This window comes from Pleurodeles waltl, chromosome 1_2, assembly GCF_031143425.1.
Source record: "Pleurodeles waltl isolate 20211129_DDA chromosome 1_2, aPleWal1.hap1.20221129, whole genome shotgun sequence".
In the NCBI taxonomy this organism is placed as follows: Eukaryota; Metazoa; Chordata; class Amphibia; order Caudata; family Salamandridae; genus Pleurodeles; species Pleurodeles waltl.
Window position 1 is genome coordinate 1,206,438,678 of NC_090437.1, and position 23,807 is coordinate 1,206,462,484.

The 23,807-nt window shown below is 43.0% G+C and overlaps 1 protein-coding gene across 1 annotated transcript in view; it reads left to right on the forward strand.

Annotated features, from left to right (window-relative positions):
- LETM1 (leucine zipper and EF-hand containing transmembrane protein 1) overlaps window positions 1-23,807 on the forward strand; it is a 309,671-nt gene that overhangs the window by 143,235 nt on the left and 142,629 nt on the right. Inside the window, exon 7 of the mRNA XM_069203864.1 lies at window positions 3,606-3,725. Within this exon, the coding sequence (XP_069059965.1) occupies window positions 3,606-3,725 (120 nt within the window). The remainder of the gene's footprint in view (window positions 1-3,605; window positions 3,726-23,807) is intronic.

A 23,807-nucleotide genomic window follows, 5' to 3' on the forward strand; every position in this document is an offset into this window, starting at 1 on the left:
CATGCCTGTAACACCTATTTGCAAAGGGAGAGGGTGTAACATCCCTCTTCCAAAGGAAATCCTTTCTTATGCCTTCCTGGGCTCGAGCTCCTTGAGCAACAGGAGGGCAGAGACCTGTCTGTGAGGTGGCAGCAGCTGGGGCTGCCTGGAAAACCTCAAAAGGGTGTAATGGCAGTACTGGGGGTCCTCTAAGGAGCCTCCAGAGTGCATGGCATCATACAACCAATGCTTGCAAAGGCCTTGGGGTATGATTCCAACATGTTTGATACCAAACATGGCCATATTCAGTTACCATTGTGAAGCTGTACATAGGTAGTGACCTATGTACAGTGCATGCATATAATAACATTGTAATACGTTTGGGAAGAGGGTCGGGGGGATGCCACGTCCTCCCCGCAAGTTTGGCGGTCGGCTCGTCTAACCACCAAACTCGTAATGAGACCCTAAGTCTTTACATCCTCTTCCTTGAAGGATCATTAAGACCTGACTCAGTATACTAATCACTCCATAGGTTTTTAGCAGCAGATAACCTCCAGTACCGTTCTCTGCATTCCTACAGCACCTTTCTCTGATACCTTGTATGAACGAATGTTCCCTATTCACTCCTCTAAGTATGTATTTTAGGGTTTCGCAGGCTATCTCCTGATCTCAACATCTAAGAACCATAATTGCTAGCCTTGGCAACTCATTTTGATAAATGTATGTCAGACATCTGTACCATAACGCATGAAAAGAGCAGATTGTACGAAATGCATCAAATATTAACTGATATTCCAGAACTGAATCGGGCAGCACCATCGTAAAGAGCATTCTTACAAATCATTTTTCTTGGCTGGAGGCATTCACATCAAATAGACTGTCATACCCTAGATGCTAAATCCCAGGATACACCATACCATCATATGAAAAACACAGCTAGTGGAAAACCACTTCAGCTCCATATTTTCCTCCATGAGCACAGCTTTCATCCCATGAGTGGCTTCCACCAAACAATAATCACAAATGTATTCTCTTGAATAACATTTTTGCCTTCTCTAAGTAAGGCTTATAACTGCACACTACAGTGCAAGCCTTATTAATGCTCAGTTTAGACTGTGGAAAAACAGTAATCACTGACCATCCATTTCACATGGTCTCTTGAAAGCCATTGCATTCAGCTACAACCGGGCTTTATCCAGTGAACCTGTCCTGTAGAAAAGCCTTGTGTCTAATCCCTGTGCCAGTCTTTACCATGTCCCCTGCTCATGGCACAAGGCAGAGGGTTGTGGGCACAGAACAATGTTAGGGACATGCCATTCTCTGAGCCCTTCCGTACCCATGTAGGTTTGAGTGCAAAGCTGAATTCTTTAAAGTTGCGTATAGCAATGGCCAATGTTACTGTCCTAATATCCAAAAAGGCAACCTATGACACACATTTAAGATACACAAACCCCACTTTAATTAGTCAAAGTTCTTGACTAATGCCCTTTTATGCTCCTCTGTATCCCAATTCCTCAAACCAGGTGTTGGGGGTCTGCTCTCAAACTCTTTACATTGAATAATTGTGACTGAACACATACATATTCAAAGCAAGTATGTTATACATGGACTATTTGGAAATCAATAAATGTGTCATGGGAAAAATATCAGTCAAACTAGAAATATGATCCAAATATACATAAACGTATCCCTTGGAAATCCATTCATCACCTTTAGAAATATATATCTCAAATTATTGATCCGGTTGTACACCAGACAAAACAAATCACAGATCTATGCTTAGTAAGGCTCTGTCTTCCCAGAAAAGTTGGTGTTATTCTGTTGAACACTTTTTGCTATAGCACAAAGCAAAAATTCCTACAGGACTTAAAATGTGGAATACTGCTTTTGAACTAAGGTAAATTTCTGTGTTTCGATTTTTTTTTTTTTTTTTTTTTTACCCTTTGCCCAATTTATGGAAAATTTGAAATAAAGAACCTTTGTTGGACACACCGGGAGCCCCTATGCTTAAGTTTCCGTTCTTAAACCAGCTCTCTGTCTTGATGAGTTACATTACTACGATAGGAATAGTTGACCATAAATGTTAAATATTAACACTGGTCCCAGTTAATATACTGTGGCCAGGCTAGTTCCTCACATGATGCAAATACTTGTGGTTACAATACTCAACAAGATCTAAGCAATACAAAATATTGATGAAACGCTTTCTGAATTCTGTGGGACTGATCCATTTGAGGCATGACTTTTGTCAGCCTAGAGTCATTGTGCAGCTTTGTGACTGTCTTTAGTAAAGCTTTCGCTGTATGTGCTGCCTCTCTTCCTGAAGTACATTTTGTCCATCACCTTTGAAATGAATCTATTCTTAACTACTTTCAAGTGTCCTCTTATCATTGTTTCACTGATGAAACCAGAAAGAATGAAGATCTTCACCTTCATAGACGTTTTGTCCTCTTTTCTATGAATTTTTGGTCAGCCACTGACTGACTTGTGTCAGTCATGATGAGTGGTTGGTGTATGGTCTACAAGTTGGAAATGGTGTGAAGTGGGATAGCTGGGCACTCTCTCTAGTCCAGAGGTGCGCATTATTTAAAGAAGGGGGAAGTAGCAATGTCATGGATGAGAATTCTGCCATTTTTGTGGGTGGGATTGGTGTAATGTTGGGTGAGGCTCAGTATGTTGAGTGAACAGGAACTTGTGTATTTTTAGAGGTAGGGATCCATGGGATGTCATTAGTGTTATTAAGTGTTGTATTGAAGATTAGCTGTATCTTTGCTGTTTTTGTTGTGGGGAGGCCAGTTACCAAGAAGTATGTAATGGCATCAGAGACCTAGCATACTTCAAAGAAGCTGCTTATAGAATCAGGTATTGGGATAACTAGTGTGTTTCAGCCAGTACCAACCCGATGGCAGCCAGATACACCAAGTGTTTTATTGAGCCGGATACTTTTTTTAGTACTGACAATGTTTCTGTGGGGCATGCTCTTAAGAGTGATAACCTTTTGGAATGGAAATGCTGTGGTGAGTGTATTTCTGTAGGACTGTCTGGTGTAAATGAGAACGTAATGCATTTTTGATGATGTAGAGTGATGAGAGGAGAAGTGCATATGTCATTGACAATTCATGATTTGGATGGCAGCTGTCATGCATTGGGTGTGGTGAATATTTCTGCTGCCTAGAAAGTTGATGGTGTAGTTCAGGATGGTGACAGTGTGATGAGTGGTTGTTGTTAAGCGCATGATTTGGTGGTAGCTATGGGATTTCTGGTCCTTGATGAACCAAATAGGATTCATCATAGAAGTTGTCGTGTCTCCTTCTTCATTTAATTTGCATGCCCAGTCTGTGTTATAGTAAATAGGAGTTGAAAGATATATGATAAAACCCCATGTTTTATCAAAGCCAGTCAGAAGGTGGAAAACAGGCTCATAATTTCTTGTCATCAGGTCACATTTTATAAATCAAGGGAGTGCTTTGTAATAATATCAAATAATCAAGATTAGCTGTCCTACAGAGGATATTAGCTTCATCTGTCTTGATATATAATTATGCATATCATGGAATATAATTTACATTTCTTTCGCATTTCTGGAATGATATCTACATTTTGCATATATTGTGTTTTCCATTTAGTTGATTGCAGATGAAGGCGTTGACACTCTCAGTGTAAAGGAGCTTCAAGCAGCATGTCGAGCAAGAGGCATGAGAGCACTAGGTGTTACAGAAGAGCGCCTACGGGAGCAACTAAAGCAGGTATCTCAGTCATTCCAAAATGTTCTCTGTCTGAAATACAGATGTTTCTCTGGCATAAGCTTTACAAGTTAAATATCCTTTCTAAAGTCAAACACTGTTGGTTATCAAGAGCACAAAGCAAGAACAGCCTCTACATATGCTATCAACGAGCCTGCTAGAAAATCTGTTTGATCAGTGTTTCTGAATCATTTGCCTTGACATCAGGTCTGGCCGTATCCAGATTTACAGAAAGCAACGTAGGTGTTGTTGCTTCACATCCTGTGCTTGCCTAGTTAATACCATTTATCACTAATTTATTATTGTATTATAATATTGTTTTTCATTGACATTAATGTTACTTCTTAACTGTTCCAACACCAGGTTTCACCCTACATTCCTTTAAAGGATGTGTTCTGTAAGCCAACCTATTTCAGTAATACTCCAGCCTATTTCAGAAATCTTGTGATTGCCTAGTTAATATCATGTGTCACTAATTTATTATTGTATTATACTATTGTTTTTCATTGACTTTGATTTTACTTCTTGACCGTTCCAATACCAAGTTTCATCCTACATTCCTTTAATATGCGAGTTCTGTAAGCCAACCTATTTCATTAATACGTTTTGTGCTTGTGCTTTGTTGCATAAAGCTAAAAAGAAACTCTTCCATGTTTCTAGAGGAAGATTTGACTTGTTAGATGCAGTTGACTAGTTAAGGATCCTCACTCTGCTTGTTATATAGCTCAAGTGTGGTGAGTCCTTACAGTTGTCAGTACTGTCCTGAGGTTCTATTACTGGTCCGATGGTGTAGCTGGGGGAAGAGAAGAAATGTTGATGCTGAAAGCATACTTATGAAAGTAAACCTTGTGGTATACTTCCTTGTCCCAGATGAACACTTTTACCGACTTCCCCATCCTCCACCCCACCCCCCGTGCACTCCGTTGAGGGTTACTAGCAGGATATTGATCAATAAATGTTACACAAAGACCTCAGTATAGTATACTGCGGACACTGTCCTTCCCTGGAGCTCTAACCCCTCTTTGCCCCCTAAACACCACGCTTCCCTAGTCCTAAAAAAAAACTCTCTACTCTTAAACAGCACCTATTTCAACACCCTAACAACAGTCTCTATCGCAAACCCCACCATTCCTGAACCCTAAAACACTTTCCACCCCTAAATAACCAGAATCCCTGAGCCCAAAAAACCCTTTTCCACCTGTAAATAGCCCCCCATACCTGCAATCTAAAAAACCCTCACCACACCTAAACACTGCCAATTTCTGAACCCTAAAACCATCTCTGTCCCTAAATACGACACATCTCACTACTAAAACCACTGTGTTCTTACCTATAAGTGAATTACTGGTGTTCGTTAAAACATGCTATGTAATGACTCCCAAAGTAACAGTTACCTCGATGTAAATACATTGCAGTAACTGTAGTATGAAGTACACACATTTATGTTAAGGTAACATACTGCTGGAAGTTGTCTGTTATGTCCTTCTTCCGTTTCAGAGAGAAGTATCATTTTATGTTTAGGAGTATGTTCATTTCACCTCTCTGTGTTTACTGTTGTAAGGTTATGCCTTGCTGGTAACTGGGTATGCTTCAATAATCTCAACCACCCATGTGTCACATTTACATTAAGTGTGCGTTGAGACGTGGGTGTCCTTTTTGACTGGGGACTGTGAATGCCACGTCTATTCGAAATCATCAATGCCTAGGATTCCCAACATGTAGATGTGCTACTGTTTCCTTAGCTGATGATGGTTACGCCTAAGCCTGTGATTCACATATAGTTTTCCTCTTGAATTTACTGTTATAGACCCTGTTTAACTGTTGACTTCTACTGTAGCATGTATCTACTGCCAGAGGATCTTAGGATAACATCTGAGCAAGTTTCAGGAGGTCTTTTTTTGAGGGGAGCCCTGTGTCACTACCATGAATTATTTGATTTGCATTGCCCTCTGGGGTCATCATGGATGGGCTTTGCTTAGTTCACTCAAAATAGATACTTTTCTTTGGGTTTTGTTTGTTATTTGTGTTACTCTGCCTTCTAGAACCTGACAAGTGAGCTCATTTGGTTGTGCAAATGTAACCTAATATGCAAGATAACTAAAGATCTCTTATTAGGCCTAGATAAGTCAACTCAGACTTTTGTACTTCTGTTGTTGGTTACCGTTACTGTTCATATTGTTTGCAGCACATAAGCAACTGGCTGAAAGCATGTTACATATATTGTTATGCTCCTGTTCATCTGATTTAGTATATCTTTATATAGATACATCGGATTTTACGATGTTACTGAAGTAGTATTCCACTCCACACGAGACCCGGCTGAGGTTTATCTCTTTAGAATATGTTTTTGGTCGAAGAATGATTGGGGCAAAGCTACCATCTATGAGATCATGACTTGGGGCCTGATTTAGATCTTGACGGTATTACTGCCAAGCCGAAGCCTCTGCAGACGGGGCATCATGTAGGCGGTGTTCTGACCGCCGAATTTAGATGTATTGTGGCTGATCCGCTGACTGCTGCGACGGAGTGCTCGCCCGAGCCGTCAAGCTGGCAAGTTCCTGCCAGCCATATTTAGATGACACAGTACTGCAGGCAGTCTATGAGCAGCAGATTGCTGACAGAAGGGGTTGGCATTGCAGGCAATAGACATCACACAATGGTTGTTGAAGAAAGGTATGTCGCAAACACATACACACACACACAATTACACACATATGCACAATTACACATATATGCACAATTACACGCACGCACAATTACACACACACACAAGCACAATTACACACATCATGGCAATGACCACCACACAACACCCACCTGAACATTACAACAATAAAACACACAACCAAACATACACAACATCAGTCCCATATACCAGTGCCACACAGTCAGACACAGGCACATCACCCACTCCAGCTCCCTCCACCTCATCCAGCCAATCCAATTGCGCACACAAATACACACAATGAAATTCATACATAACTGGAAGCACAACATCACAGGTATAGGCCCCCTTGCCATGTGCACACGTGAACACTGTTGACAAGTGTGACCTGACGTCATTGTGGTGCCAGCATTCGTGTGTGCACTATCTGCATTGTACCAGTGTGTCCAGACCCATGTCAGACCCAGTTGTGCTCCCAACTATGCATGTCAGAGTAATTAAAAAAAAAAAATGACAGTGACATGCATATGACTACAGTGGTCCTGAGTTCAGGTGCAGTCATCACACAACGTAGACTGGAAAAGCGGTTTCCCTACCTTCGAGGCAGACAGGGGGTGGGAGACATGTTTTCTCCGTGGTTCAGTGACAGCAGCGACGGAAGGTCTTGTCCAGTCGAAAATGGAAGTCAAACCGGAAAAAAGGTAGGGTTTTACTTCATTCCCCCCTTAATCCGCCACCTCATATTGAGGTAGCTCTGCCACAGTAGACTTGGCAGGAAGGCACATCCAAATCTGCATGGCTGGAAGACTGGCTGGAGTCCTGCCATCCGCTGCTTTCTCCTATGGTGCCGTCAACGTGGTTGGGAAGTTCTGGCAGAGTGGGTAGTACTCCAATAGGTATTCGTCTATGGCGCCACCAACGTCTAAATTGAGTGGGTGGCCCCCTTGTTAGGAGGATGAGTTTTTGAAAGGTAGAAGGCAGGACCGTTACTGCCAGGATCTACATCAGGCCCTTAGTGTCTTAAAAATGTCTTTGGCCTTGTTTTACCCCATCATGTTGGAGCTACAGCTGTGCGTTCTGAAATGTGGCTGTTCACATTATGGATGTCAATGACCTAGTCAACTTGAGGAGGCTAAATGACACTTCAATGTCTCTTGTTTTTTTTTTCCCCTCATTTCATAAGTTTTTACCCTATATAGGTTTATGTTTAAGGAGTTGGTGATTGTGTTTTGTGATCTCTATTCATTGTGTGAAGCCCGTGGCCAGATGACAGTTAGTGTTGGTAGTCCCTCATTTCATGAATGCACCAGTCTAAATTACACTTGTGCTTTTGAGTGCAAGTTACAACCTGTAATTCCAATTTATAAAGTATGAAAGTGAAACGTAGGTGTTTCATAAACGCTACTACAATTCACGCCACTTTACATTTCAGCTACCACTTACCTACTCTGAAAAAAATGATGACTCACTATGCTGTGTGTCAGGATTACAAAGTGGCAGTGCTCATACATTGTTAATCCAGTTGTTTATTTCTATGCTTGTTGAATTTAACATTCATAATGGATAGTGATAATAATGAAGGGTAGTCAACAACAAGCAACAGTGGTATGGTGGCTTGTAGCCACTGCATTGATAACTTTCTTTTTCATGATTGGCGTAGCTATCAGTGCTGCAAGCACTTTAGGCCTGGGGCCACTAGAACTGACAAATGGGTGTATTTTCCTTGTTTGCTGTCTTTGCTAATTACACCTGTGCTATAAGTCCTGCTTTCAGGATGTCATTGGTTTAATGCACTTGGGCCCAGCTCAGCTGACATAATGGCAGCATAATTTTCAGTGCTTGAGGGCATGACCACAGGAATATCTCTGATTTTAGTGTGTAAATCCTTCCTGCTTTAGGCAGTGGGAACCAGCTGGTTCGGAATTTTGCTCTTGGTATGAGATGGGTGGATTTCTATTTCTTTTATGATTTTTAAATTGGAAAGAATTATGTGGTTTTTGGTCCATGTTATGTTTCTTTTTAGGAGTGCACAAAGAAACTGTCACATGCTGTAGATTGGCAGGCTGGGTTGGAGCATCTGCTCATGTGGTGGAGACTTAAGCTTTCTGGAGCAGATGGCATTGGCACTGCTTCTGTTGGATATGATTATTAAAATATTATGCCCAGATTTGTAATGTTATTCTGATGTTATGTGATGATACCATTTCCCATGACAGACTACTGCCTTCGGATGGCTGTCTTACTCTACCTCCTTTTCTTCATCAACCCTGTTTATAGGGCTGGTGTTTGGATACCCAACTGTCCCCTTCTTTGGGCATATTGGTATTAGTTGTTTAAAGTAGTATGTGCGTTGATCACCCCCGCTGCATGAAATAGAATTGGTGTTGTGCACTCCTTGGCTTTGTTTACCCACATTTGGATCTGTGTGCATTTCTGCATCAGTGCACATTATGGTGTTCAGTTAACCATTGGAGATTGTGACATGCTGCACCTGCTTACCAGTGTTTCTTCACCTTTAGGGATGAGTGCTTGTATGGCCTAGTACTTTGTGTTCAGATTGCTTAGTTTATTCTCACTCTTCAATGTTGCTGTCACACCCTTAGCATCGTGGGCCTCCCTTGCATATCTAGTATTCTTAGTGCAATAGCAGTTGTTTAAATTTTTATGGTGATTAGACTTTCACTTTTGTGGTTGGGTTGGTGCCTGAAGAGCTCCTGCCTCTGTTTTAATTTTCTAACATGTGTGAAAGTCAATTCTCAAGGTTCTGGCTTTTCCTGCTGTTTGATAATTGTCTCAATCCTGCGCCTTAGTCCCTTTGAAAGGCAGTCATTCCCTTCTAGGTTCTCAATGTGCATTGAAAGTTCTTGATCGCACATCGAGGCTAGAATTTCAGTTTTAGCATCTTATTGGCTATTATGTTTGTTGTAGCAATCCTGCCTTCATTAAAGTTTCATCAAGCACCACTATTCTCTGGCAGGATACGGCAAAATGCTTTCCTGTTGTCACATGCTCTTATTCCGTAGTGTTTTTTTTTGTTATGATAGTATCTTCCAGAACATTTTGCTTTTTGGGGTCTTCATCTTCTTGGGTTCATAGGTTTTACTTGCTGTTAATCTGGAGGTGGTTCTAGCTCCAGATTTCTGGATGTTAGATTATTGCCATAATGTACTTTATAATCCATCTATTGCTTGTTTGGGTTTCTGATACTTTGGTATTTTGCTGTCTTATGTGAATTCTGTTTCTCTGTGTGGAATAGGGTCATTTTCTTTAAATGTAGCGTAAGTTGATAGTCTTCTGTACAAATGATGATTCATAATGTAATGGCTTAACTTAACCAGTAGTAGTTTCTAACCTAAACAGCCACAAATATTCTACTTTGTGCAAGAAGTGTGAGCAATTACTGAGGGCTGTTGGTTGAAATCTTGACACTGCTTGCTAAATAATGTAACTTAAGAAAAAGAAAAGAGATTGTGTGGTAATGATCAGGTTACTTACTAGCAAAAATCATTTCTCTAAGTTCTACTCTTCATTGTCGGTCCTGGGCTCTCCACCTTCCTGCCTCCTGTGTGGTCTGAACATCAAATGTGGTGGTACTGCGTGGATATTACAAAGAAGACTTTCAGTTCAGAAGTCAAATATTCTTGTCTTAAGGGCAGGAGCTAACTGGAATTGTTAAATTTAAAGAGCTTGTGATATTGTCTGTGCCCCGAACCTGGCTCTTCCTCATAATTTATGAGTTGTGACTAAAGGAAGTAGGGCTCATTGTAATGAAGATTACCAGTAAGTAATCGGAGCATCACTGGTTTCGATCACAAGTGCTGGTGTGAGATTTGGTGGGACAGTCTTTCAAAATATGCTTGAAGTCTAAGGGTACAATAGCATCTATAATACTCAAAGAAAAAAGTGGATAATGCCCTGGAGTACCATTGTTCCCCTGATTCAGCCTACTGGAGACCTTGTAGAGCACAGAAATGCAAATGCTCATTTTATAACAGTTGTCTTTCGTTTTAGCTATTCTTCCCACCCACCTTCAGCCCAAATGCTGTCCAGTTTTATGGATTTGTAGAACATAATGTGCATTAATAGGTAGCATTTGAAGTGCAACTAAAGCACAGGGTCTTAGTGAGGTTTTCAGATTTCATAGTGGACCTAATTGCACTTTCAAGTCTCCTGTTTCAGTTAGATATCCCCCCAAAATGGTGGAACCCTGTTCTGACATACTTGTAACACTAATGTCTAGGATGAAAGGGAAATGTACGTAGGTTATTTATTACACATTTTTGGGTAAGATGTGTGAGGACCACTTTCATTTTTCTGGGACACTTGACTTCAAACTCACACGTTATTATATCTCCTTCAGGATGGTTTAATTTATATCCCAAAGCTTACCGAACTCTAAAGAAGACATGGTGTTGCTAAATAGGTCATAACATACAACCATTTGAGTACACATCATCAAATAAAGGCAGATTCCTATGCTCTCATGAAAAGATTAATTCAATTAGGTGTAGTTGTCCTGCTCTTAGATGCTGCTTGCATTTGCTAACAGTATTAGACATAAAATAGAAAGGAGGGCCACTGTCTATAGTAGCATGGTGGGCAAAAAACATCCTATTTTGCAGTGATGCCCTAAGTGTGATGATTATGGCTATATGTTTGTCTAGTGCTCACTGTGTGGTATAGGAATCAGGCTGCACCCTACTGACGAGCCCTTAGAAGGGCAAAACGAGTTAAGGGTTGTTTGTGGTCCTTCTGGAGAGGGCCTGAACTGGCAGTTCAAGTTCGACTGCTCCCATGAGAAGCAGAGTCGGTGCTGATTTGTATAAGGCGGTCCTCTATCCAGAGTGGCATGTTTTGCCTGTGGTTAAGATTAATTCATGCATAGCATCCATCGCTTTGTTGCTGTTGGAGTAAATAGATTTTGAACCTTCTCAAGGCATCTTATAATGACCACACTCAATGGGTTTTCTTCACAATTTCAAGCACCACATTAACCATTGACCACAAGGCAGCCACTTCTTTCTTAATTCAGTTACATGGAAGGTTGCATAATGGTCCAAGAGTAGATTGGATGCAATGGATGTTTAAAAAAAAAGATGATTAAAAGAAATTGAATTATCAAAATAAAATGTTACATTTTAAAAGGGGGTTATGTGTTTGGGTGGTTTTACACTTCATACCCTTCCACCCCATGCTAGATTTGTTCTTTAATTTAAAATGTAAAGTTTGGTAAGTAAATTTAAAAAAAAATGAAGGGGAAAAAAACACTAATGGTTTGACTTTGAGCATTAAATTATTATAAATACAATATGTGTATTCAAAGGATTTGGCTAATTTCAAGGTTTAGTTGAATAAACACTTACTAATATATTTAATTTTAGCTTAAAAAATAAAAAGAAATGGGATCAGGTTAAAAATGAACTTAAATACGAATTGAATATAAGGTTGCAGACCATTCAGTTCTCAGCGGCCAGAATCACTCTTAACCTCCCATGCTGCACTTGCATCACTCCACACCTGAAGGATCTCCACTGGATCCCCGTTCACAAAGAAGAACAATTCAAACTCCTCACCTCTACTTTCAAGACAACACATAACACTGACCCAGCTTACCTCAACAATCACATCTGCTTTCACAAAACTTCCAGACACCTCAGCTCATTCATACTCCCACTTGCACAAATCCCAACCATACGGAAACCAGATCCGGTGGTCGAGACTTCTCCACTTCGCTCTAGAAGCGTGGAACAATCTGCTGCTACACATCAGAGCCTCCTCTTCACATCTTGAAATCTGCAAGAAACTCAAGACCTAGCTTTTCGATTACTCCCACTAGGCCCTAGGTATGTCTAGATTCTCTTCCAGGGGATCCTCATCAATAGTCATAAACATTGAATATTCCCGCCCTTGTGCGGGGACCCCGGAGCATATATAAAATATATATACATTATACATGTGTAACAAACAGTCATGCAGGCTATCATGTTAAAAACAGGCTAAAATGCTTTATTTCTATGAAGTTTTTTTTTTTAGTTTTTTTTTAATTAAATACTACAATAGAGCCTAAATAAGTACCCAAGCTCCTAAAACTAGGCTTGGGGAAGTAAGCAGTAGCAAACTCTAGTGAAAAAATAGAGAAAACTGCATTGAAAAACAATGAAGCATTCTTAGCCAATAGGCTGCATGTAGGTTAACACAGGAGAACCATAAAAACTTTGGCACTGTGCCTTTAAGACCCTGAGCACCTCCAGTATCCCACCATGCCTCAGGGGTGAAGGAAAGGTGACAGTTGGTTCACAGTTAGGTCAGTTCTTTTTTCCGGCTTCTTCTGAGAGGATCCTGGAGCATTGAGCTCTCAGTTTTTCTGAGTTTTCCTCAGAAAAATTCTTTAAAAAAGCGTTTTTTCACTTTTCACTCGACAAGTAACATCTTTGTCTGAGCTAGGAAGGTTTTTTCTGACAGAAAAATGCCTTCTCTTTTTGTCAAATGCCCTGCTTGTGGGAAGAAGGCCCAGTCAGATCCCCACTCTCTGTGCATAGTGTGCCTGCCTCAGAGTCACTGCCCTGACACTTGTAAGTACTGTAAGAACATGTCTAGGAGGACTCTGAAAGACAGAGAGAAGATCCGACTTCATGGGCTTCAGGAGAGGAAAAGAACATCGTCCTCCTCACTCCCCAGGCATCCAGAAGGCCATTCTCAGGAGAGAATGGCCCGGTCGACGTCGACGGGTAGGAAAATACCTGTTTGTTCACCGTCGACGTCGTCGCTGCCACGTCCCACCGGCATAGATCGCCGTCGACGGCGACGCACCCGACGTCGAAGGGAACGGCGTCGAGGGAACATCAGAGCAGGGGCAGGTCTCCGTCGACGGCAGCCCGCCGATCGACGTCGAGCCATCGCCGGCATGCCCGGTCGCCGCCAAAGGCTGTGCGCCCCCGACGTCAGGACACACGGCGTCGAGATCTCCACGACGGCACGAGAAACATCCGCCGTCAACCTCCCATCGCTCCACGTCGAGGCACACGACGGCGAGCAGGTCGAGGTCCAAGGAACGCCGTTCGACGTCAAGGCACTCAACGTCGAGGCAATCAACGTCGAGGCAGGACCGACTGACTGGGCGTCCTTCGAGGTCGAAACAGCCATCAACGTCGACGCAGGTTTTACCTGTCCAACAGGGAGCAGAACATCGCCCCTCGCCAGACAAGGCTCCGTCTCCAGTGGTCTCCATACCGAGCGACTCTTCTCGGTCAAGAGCATCTCCTGGGCATGTCTCGCCTATCAACCTATCTCCGAGATGGCTGGAGAGCCTCAGCAGACCAGCGGCCTCCCCAGATTCGCAATATTCGCGAATGTATTCAGCCACTGCCTCCCCGCCAAGAACGCCATCGCCGACAGCCGGGGCAGAACGGGCTTGTTCAGCTCCTCGACAGCCGACCGCGAGGTCTAGGCGCTCTACTACAGCGTCCCGCAGCAGATCTCGCTCTCAACGGAGATCCAGGTCGCGCTCAAGAAGATCACCCTCTTGGTCTTCATCAGGTTCTTCTGTCGGGCGTTACTCACCTACTCTTACAGATTCACCACCTGCTAGAGTCTCACCAGTGGATGACATAACCACTTTCAACGAGGTGTTGCTAAGAGGAGCGCAGAAACTCAATATAGAGGTTCCAGAACCGTCTACCTCCTCATCAATCATCTTTGAGACGCTACAACAGAGATCAGCGTCGAAAAAGTTGCTGCCTCTAGTGCCTGGTTTGTTGCAGCCGACCATGGACACTTTTTTGGCCCCAGCCTCGCTTAAGTCTGCCCCGGCTCGGATTCTTAAAAAGTACAAGGCTCCAGAGCAAGACCCTTTATTCCTTAGGAAGGATCCGCCACCAGACTCAGTGATCATAGCTGCCGCCCGAAAGACCCACTCGGTGGCATCTTCATCCACGGTACCCCCGGATAAAGAGAGCAGACATTTAGACTCTCTGGGAAGAAAGATGTGCGGGACAGCGGCTTCAGCAATGAAGGTCTCTAGTGCGTCTGCGCTCCTGGGCAGGTACGATCGTTCTCTGTGGGATTCCCTCAGTAGATTTACAGAAAAACTGCCCAGAGAAGACAGGCAAGATTTCCAAGAGATTCTACAGGAAGGATGCCTGGTATCTAACCAAGTTATCAGCGCGGCAGCGGATGGGGCGGATTTGGCGGCTCATGGGTACGCACATGGTATCTGTGCGAGGAGATCTTCCTGGCTGAGGCTCACTGGCTTGAAACAGGAGGCACAACAACGTATCCTGAATCTCCCATTTGCCGGGAATTCTCTATTCGGTGCCCATGCAGACGAAGAGATGGCCCGCATGAAGACCGAGGTGGATACCATGAAGGCGGTAGGCCTCGAAAGAAGGAAAGATTTCAGGCGGAGGTACAGACCATACGATAGACGCCCTTTCCAACAGAGGGTTCAAACCCCTCATTGGTCGCAAAGGTCTCAGCAACGACAGGGACGCCCTCTGTTTCAGCGAAGAAACACAAGGGAGCGAGGGTCAAGCAGACCTCAACAGTCCACTCCGAAAGCACCCACTAAGAAATGAAGTCTCGCTTCCCTCGACACTGTACACCACTCCGGTGGGGGGAAGTATTATTGCTCATCTTCACGAGTGGCACTCTATCACAAGAGACAAATGGGTGCTCAATATTGTCGAACATGGCTATTCTCTCCTTTTCAAGCAGCCTCCACCGCACTTGCCACCAACCAAACACAATCCGGCTCATCTCACCTTGCTACGCAAGGAGGCTCTCGCCCTCCTAAGAAAGAATGCCATAGAAAGGGTTCCACCTGCCCACAGAGGAAAGGGGGTCTACTCCCGTTACTTTCTAGTAGCAAAGAAGGGTCAAGAGGGCGTTTTCAGGCCAATCCTGGATCTAAGACTGCTGAACAAACACATAAGAAAGCAGAAGTTCAGAATGCTAGCGCTTCACCAAATTTTCCCTCAACTGCATCAGGGAGACTGGATGTGCTCCATCGACCTGCAGGATGCGTATTTCCACATCCCAATAGCTCCAAAGCATCGAAAATTCCTGCGCTTTCGAGTAGCGTTACAGCATTACCAGTTCAGGGTTCTACCCTTTGGCCTGAAATCTGCTCCAAGAGTTTTCTCGAAATGTATGGCAGTGGTGGCGGCGCATCTACGAAGACAAAGGATATACATATATCCATACCTAGACGACTGGCTACTAAAGGCTTCTTCTCCGGAGCAGGCGAGAAGCCATCGGGACATTGTACTAGGAGTTTGCAAAGCTCTAGGTCTTCAGGTCAATTACCAGAAGTCAACCTTGATTCCAACGCAGAGTCTTCACTACCTAGGAGCTATCATAAACACAGAACTACAAAACGTGTATCCTTCGGAGGAACGACTGTCCTCAATAAACAAGAAGTGCCAGGACCTGTTGAGAGCCAGCGCACCTACGGCACGTCAGGTGACATCACTACTGGGCTCCATGGCATCGTGCATCTTTATTGTCCCAAATGCCAGACTCCACATGAGACCCCTCCAAGAGGCATTGGAGGCCAATTGGAGCCAAAGAACAGGTCGCTGGGAAGACACAATGCGGCTACCGGAGGTAGCACTTCAGTCATTGAGATGGTGGATGCACAGACCTCACCTGTCAGTGGGCGCTCCGTTTCACCAGGTACTTCCATCCGACACTCTGGTAACGGAAGTGTCTCTTCAGGGATGGGGGGCTCATCTGGGTCCTTTTCAAGCGCAGGGTCTGTGGTCAGACAAGGAGAAGCAGTACCACATCAATCTGCTAGAACTCAGAGCGGTCCATCTGGCTCTCAAGTCTTTCACACCGCTAATTCAGGGGAAAACTCTATTGATACAGACGGACAATACAACCACGATGTATTACTTGAACAAACAAGGGGGAACGAGATCCCTACCCCTTTCACGAGAGTCCCAAGCGATATGGCATTGGCTCCTGGCCAGAGGAATGTCAATCACAGCAGTTCACCTGCCAGGTCAGCAGAACGTAGAAGCAGACTTTCTAAGCAGACACCTGGAGGACGTTCACGATTGGGTCCTGCACGACGAAGTCGCAGAATACATCTTCGCGCAATGGAGTCGGCCTCAACTGGACCTCTTCGCAGACGATGTAAACAGGAAATGCCCAGACTTCGCATCCAGGTTCTACCGTCCGGGATCTCGAGGGAATGCCCTGTTGATCGACTGGTCAGGGACATTTCTTTACGCTTTTCCGCCGATTCCCCTCATTCCGGCAGTGATCAGCAAACTTTACGGATCCAGGACCAGAATGATTCTTATAGCGCCACAATGGCCTCGACAATTCTGGTACACGGATCTCCTCAACCTGTCGGAAAAACCTCACAGGAGGCTGCCGTGCAGACCGGATCTTCTGAGCAGAATGGAGGGCAGGATTCTGCATCCCAACCTACCCTCTCTGAGCTTAACAGCATGGCTCCTGAATTCCTGCAGTATGGGCACCTAGGACTCTCGCAGGAGTGCATGAACATCTTGAAAGAGTCCAAACGGCCTTCCACGCGGCGTTCCTACGCTTTTAAGTGGAAGAGATTCTACATATGGTGCTGTCAGCAAGGCCATAATCCCATACGGGCGCAGGAGGACGTCATACTGTCCTATTTGCTTCACCTAGCGAAATCCGGTCTGCAGGTATCATCTATTAAGGTACATTTGTCTGCTATTACTGCCTATCGCAAGTCACCTTCTCAGGAATCCTTCTTTACGAAACCTGTAGTCAAGGATTTCTTAGAAGGTTTGAAGAAAGTTTTTCTGCCAATTCGGAGGCCTTCTCCTCCGTGGGAACTGAACATAGTCCTAGCAAAACTTATGGGCCCTCCTCTCGAGCCTATCCATAAGGCCTCCTTACAACACCTTACGTGGAAAACGGCTTTTCTGGTGGCCATTACTTCAGCGAGGAGGGTCAGTGAGATCCAGGCCTTGTCTGCAAAAGAACCGTACACGGTTTTTCATGACAATAGAGTAGTTCTACGAACTCACCCATCTTTCCTTCCGAAGGTGGTGTCAGAATTCCATATTAATCAGACCATAACTTTACCGACGTTCTTTCCCAATCCGGAAACTCTGGCTGAGAAAGCATTGCACTCATTAGACTTGAAAAGAGTGCTGAAATTTTATCTGGACAAGACAAAATCGATTAGACACTCTAACCGCTTGTTTGTGAACTATGGTCATTTAAGGACAGGAGATGCAGCATCTAAGCGAACAATATCAAGATGGATAGTTTCTTGTATTGTTAATACTTACCAGCTAGCTAATAGACAATTGCTAGCGCGGCCTAGAGCGCATTCCACAAGGGGAAAAGCGGCTACTGCTGCTCTCCTTAACAATGTTCCTATATCTGAGATTTGTAAGGCTGCTACATGGAAGTCTGTCCATACTTTTACAAGACATTATTGTTTAGACTCAGATGCAAGAGTGGATGCCCAAGTGGGGCAGGCCTCTCTAAGGAATTTATTTGCGTAAGACATGTCTATTCCTGCACTTCTATCGGACAGTCCGCTGGGTTTAGGGATGGGCTTGCTAATCTATTCAATGTTTATGACTATTGATGAGGATCCCCTGGAAGAGAAGGATAAGTTACTTACCTGTAAATCCTAGTTCTCTTCCAGGGGTATCCTCATCAAAGTCATAAACAACCCACCCTCCTCCCCGGACACACGTCTACTGGAAGTGCAGGACAGACAGTATTTTGATTCAATTATACAAATTGTCACCGTAAAAAGAACTGACCTAACTGTGAACCAACTGTCACCTTTCCTTCACCCCTGAGGCATGGTGGGATACTGGAGGTGCTCAGGGTCTTAAAGGCACAGTGCCAACGTTTTTATGGTTCTCCTGTGTTAACCTACATGCAGTCTATTGGCTAAGAATGCTTCATTGTTTTTCAATGCAGTTTTCTCTATTTTTTCACTAGAGTTTGCTACTGCTTACTTCCCCAAGCCTAGTTTTAGGAGCTTTGGTACTTATTTAGGCTCTATTGTAGTATTTAATAAAAAAAAATTAAAAAAAACTTCATAGAAATAAAGCATTTTAGCCTGTTTTTAACATGATAGCCTGCATGACTGTTTGTTACACATGTATAATGTATATATATTTTATATATGCTCCGGGGTCCCCGCACAAGGGCGGGAATATTCAATGTTTATGACTTTGATGAGGATACCCCTGGAAGAGAACTAGGATTTACAGGTAAGTAACTTATCCCTCTCACCTACTCCATGCCACGATACCCTCCAGGGTAATAGAGGCTCTACAAATTAGCATAGCTTAACTTGCTTAGGGTTAGGTCACAAATTAAATAATATGAGCCTTATATAATATAAACATTAACCATGTATATCAGTATAGTAACATAAAAGAACAGTTAGTAAATAAGACCATGTAACGGCTAAAATTAGATGACATTTATATGTAAGGATGAGGTGAACAACAGAATTAAAGTATAATTAATTTTTAGGACTAGTTATTAAATTGACTAATTTAAGAATTAATGAAAGAAGATATGGTTAGATTATTGTTTAAGTAATACATTTAAAGGATAGTTATGTTTTAAAAATAATGTTTTAAAGATTTAGGCTTATAAAGTACATTATTAAAAAGATTAGGTTTATGTTACTAAATTCAAATAATGAAATATATTAAAGGTTAGGGATGATGTAGGACACTTGCTCTCTATATGGTGCACTAAAAAGAAGTAAACTGTGCAGAGTCCATTGAATCCCCAGTTGGTTAGCAGACGCAAAAGTAGATAATACTAATGCTCTCTTCTGTGGTAGTGGGGTGAGCAGTTAGGCTTATCAGTGGGCAGTGCTAACCATTTGTTGTACTCACAGAGACAATAAATGAGACACACACTCAAAGAATAAATTCAAGACCAATTTAGAAAAATAACACTTCTTTTTATATGTATTGAAATCAAGAGCTTTGTAAAAGAGTTAGTACTGCTTTCATTATTACTTCTTACAGGTAAGTAAAGAGTTCAAACCTGTATGCCTTTACGCATAATGCAGTCCTATGGAAGGAAGAGTCAATAATGCATAAAGATAAGCATAGTCTGTTTCGGGGTTGACCTTCTGGGTTTAGAAATGTAGGGGCCCAAGGTCCAAAGTACTACTAGCAGTTCCTCTGGAGCTCCCCGAATTCCACTGGGAGCAGGGTGATGGTGAGGTTATAGCTGGGTGCATTACGAGAAGGGGGGCCACCTAGAAATAGGCTGCAAAGGGAGACTTGGTGACAAGTCCGATACCTCCCAAAAGGGAGCTTGGGTCGCAAAGGGCCTTGGAGCAAGGGGGCACAGCCGGTTCTTCAGAATCTGGGCTGGGCGACTTGGATGTAGAGTGGATGCTCCTCGCAGTTAGGGGCCAACAGCTGGCATGGGCAAATTCAAGAGTGAATGGGTCACATAAGTGCTTCGACTGCTTCTTGGTCCTGGTGCAGTGGGAATCCAGAATTGACTCTCACTGTTGGTTCTTGGTGCAGGGCATCCGTTACCCCGGGGATTGGTGCTACACAGCTCTGGTCCAGATGTCGTCACACTCGGTGGGGAGACTGTCGTGGTCCTCCAGAGCAGAGTGGTTTGTAGTGTAGGTTGTGGGAACTGCAAAACAGTGGACCAGACTCTGCCTTTCGGTGCCTGCAGGGAATTAGCTCCTCTACTCCGAGGGAGACTAGTGGCAGTTTGCAAGATGCTGTCAGGCTACCTGAGGCTTTGTTAGTTTTCCAGCTTTGCAGGATGAGTTACTCTGTCCTGATTGTCAAGAGAGGTGCAGACGGGCAGGGTTTTACGCCAGAACAACCACAACTGTTCTGCTGTTCTTGCCAGACAGTGACTGCTCTTCATCTTTCTCTGTCAAATCTGAGTTCTTGAGTTCAGGGGTGCCATCTAAATACTCATTTTAGAGGTGTTAAGGGGAGGGCCAGTTAGCAATCAATGGATTGCCTACATTTAGGGTGACTACACACTCCATATGAACACTCCCGGTAGGAAGTGAGCATAACCCTGAACCTAGAATGCTAATTCCATCCAAACAAGATGAAGGAATCTGAAAAGTGGTGTCTACATCAGCTAGTCCATCTTAGGGTTGGAACTGGCATGATGTGGGCACACCTCCTAAGCTTGTTCATTTTCCTTCCTGCCCTGCTGGCAAAAAGTGTGGTCAGGACAGGGTGGTAATCTTCTCCACCATATGGAGAGTCTTGGGTCACACAGGACTCCAACCCAATATAAGTAAATGTGCCTACATAAACGCTAAAATAACCTCACCACACCCTCCCCATGGTCAGTTCGAGAGTGCTAAGATCTATAAAAAATAAAACCTACTGCTAAAGTCACTATGCCTACTACAATCCTTATTAAAAGCACACACAAAAATTACCTAAAAGGAGATAAAAAGGCCTATGTTGAAAAGCAGGACAGACCAAAGTTAACCCAAGTTTATAACGTCAATTAGTTTGATAAACACATTCCATTAAACTAAGGCCAAATGTCAACAATAATCATGATCCTTTAAAAAATCGCCAGTTTCATCAATGGTAATTGAATTGAGGAAAGATCCCACTTTGGCAGGTAACAAATGTATCAGGTAGTTGACAAGGAAAGCGAGGGAGCACTCGGGTTCCTTTGCCTAAGCCGTAACTCCACCTGGGGCGGCAACATCCCATGCAGTGCCAGGTGTTGTAGCACCAGGAGCCACTTGATCCCCAAAGGGCAGCTTGTAGGAAGCTTCTTGTAGCAGTCACAATCTCAATGTGCATTTCTGGTATTGAACCCTCATTGAGAACATCAACAGATCGGCGTCCAAAGATGGTACGCGCTGCATAGCAAGAGACACTTTCGATGCATGTTCGAATGGGCACCACAAACATCGAAAGACAGGCTGCATGCAATTCAGAACCGTTCAAAATGATAAATACCATTTGGACTCTAGTTCATCCAGGAGTGGTGCTCTGAAATACTTCATCATGTGTTCACGACACAGTTGGGCTGGTGAAAGCGCCATCAGCCCTCCTTGTTGAGATGGGGCAGCCATTGCAAATGAAAAACAGCAACAGCAAAATGCCGTCAATTAATACAAAAGTAACAGGGAATCCCACCAAAACACTCGAAAATATTGAGCACATGGCTGAAGGTATTATGCCAAATATAGAGGAGAAGGTGCTGACAAAACCTGAGCCAACAACCTTAAAGAAATGTACAATCCCAACGGTGTGAGATGCGTTCGAAATGAAACTTATAAGTTCACAGAAATGTTTTGGAAAATTCGTATTTAAAAGGGACTGTATTTCTGCGGATGACCATGCCACTTTAAGAGCATAGGACTCACAGCCAGGTGTGAGCGTCACAAGTTTTTTAAACAAAAGAGCTTTCAGTCTGCTCAACTTATCAAAATTTACGTTTGAAGTAGCAATATGAGGCCACATTTCTGCTACTTTTGTTTCTTGCATGGAGGGGGGGAGCACGTTTCCACAACAAGTCACAATTTGGGAGACTGAAACTACATAGGCATTTCAACTCGCATTCCAAAACAGCTTTGTCCATGCAGCCTCATATGACTCCCATTCCAGAGCACCTGGAACGCCGGATGACTCAAAGGGACAGGAACACCCTTCCAATAACATGCTAAATTTGGAGCAGAAGCATTACATGCTCCGCACAAGGACAGCTGTTTACAAATCATAGAATTATTTACAGAAGTCTTGCATTAGCTTCCGCTAAAAAAGGCCTCTTTCATGCCACTGAAACATTGTATGTAACGGGTAGCTCCAACACCTCCTGTATGGAACTGTCTCCTAGCTTTTCAAATCTGCCTACAGGAATGTGCTTCAAATACAAGGTGAACTGAAGTGTTGAAATGGGCAGATTAATAACCCCATGTGTCAACCAAACGGCGGATGCTATTTCTGCCACAATGAAAGGCAACTTTTCGATGTTTAACATAATCCAAGTTGCTTCTTTCTTAGCCAGAATGTGTTGCTGTCGCGTAAAATTAAACGCAGAAGAGGTCCCTGGAGCTGATGTGTTGCCAGGGTACGGGACCACTTTTCAGAACTTTTAATGTCCAACCTAACTGCATAGTGGACCCAAGTTGATGTAAAAATGACATATCATTTTGTATGATGTCTATTGCAGATGAAACAATATTGTTTAGGGTGTAAATGCAGATGGACAAAGTGTTCATACCGTTATCGACAATGGTTAGAGCTTTCTGGAGGTTTTCCTGATTTATTTGCCTCAACCAGACGGCGGCTTCTTTTTGTGAAAGTTTCCAAATCTTGTTAACTATTGCATGTACGAAGTGCTTTGTGTGTGGTTTTCTAGGACCTAACAAAAAATCTTTTAAGTCTGTGTTTTCCGAAAGAGGACTAAGGTATGCTTTAATGGCTTCTAGTGTGAAACATTTCAACCATTGTTGACATAATTTGCCCACACTACATGTGGTGATGATATCGGAGTGTTGAGAAGATATGTAAGAAGGGTCAGGTCTGCTCGCTCTAAAACCCCCTGTGGCGTTTACAAAATGATTATGACAACCATTTGTGTCCACTGGCCACAATAACCACCCGTTTGGACCTGAAAGTGTGAAATTAAATGTTCCATTTTTTACCCACCCATTGAGCTGTTCTTAAGTGACATTTAAAATATTTTGCCATTTGTCAAATTTAGCTGGTGACGGAATACTGGCTGTATTCAGTTCCTTAATTTTTGCTAAGTCTAAACAACTTGTTTTTTTGTACCACTTCATTAAAAAATATAAATTGAAACTGAATAATACATGTCCCAAACAAAGCTTCCCATTCCTGCATTTACATATTTCCAGTTCCCCACACACTCTTTAAGTCAATTAACGTCAACCAATATTCATAGCCTTCAGTAGGCAACTGGGGAAAAAAGGAATCCGAATAGATTCATTTGGTGTCAGTTAACAGGACATTCTTCAGTTCCATAGGAGGCATTTTAAAATAGCAAGACTCCACATTTTTAACATCATGCCCAGTAAAACATACAAACTTTTCTACATATATTTTATAACTCCCCATTGGTGGAGTTGGACAATGATCCCATTGTGTGTAATTGTAAATAGTTCTTAGGGTGCTGGCTTTATGTATAAAGTGATGTCCAAAATGATGGTAACAGAATATTTCCCCATAATTTTCTGTTTTTTGGTAAACATCTTCACTTTTTACACAGTATAGTATTCAAACTCAGAAAGCATAGAATCAACTGTTTTCACATCTCAATCATCAGAAACCACCCCAGGTGTTATTGTATCATTCATAGAGATTTTGAATACATATGGAATTCAAATCATTTCTGTCGGCCCGTATATACGAATATATCGAATGATACTTTATCCCAAACAGTCCCAATAGGAATCT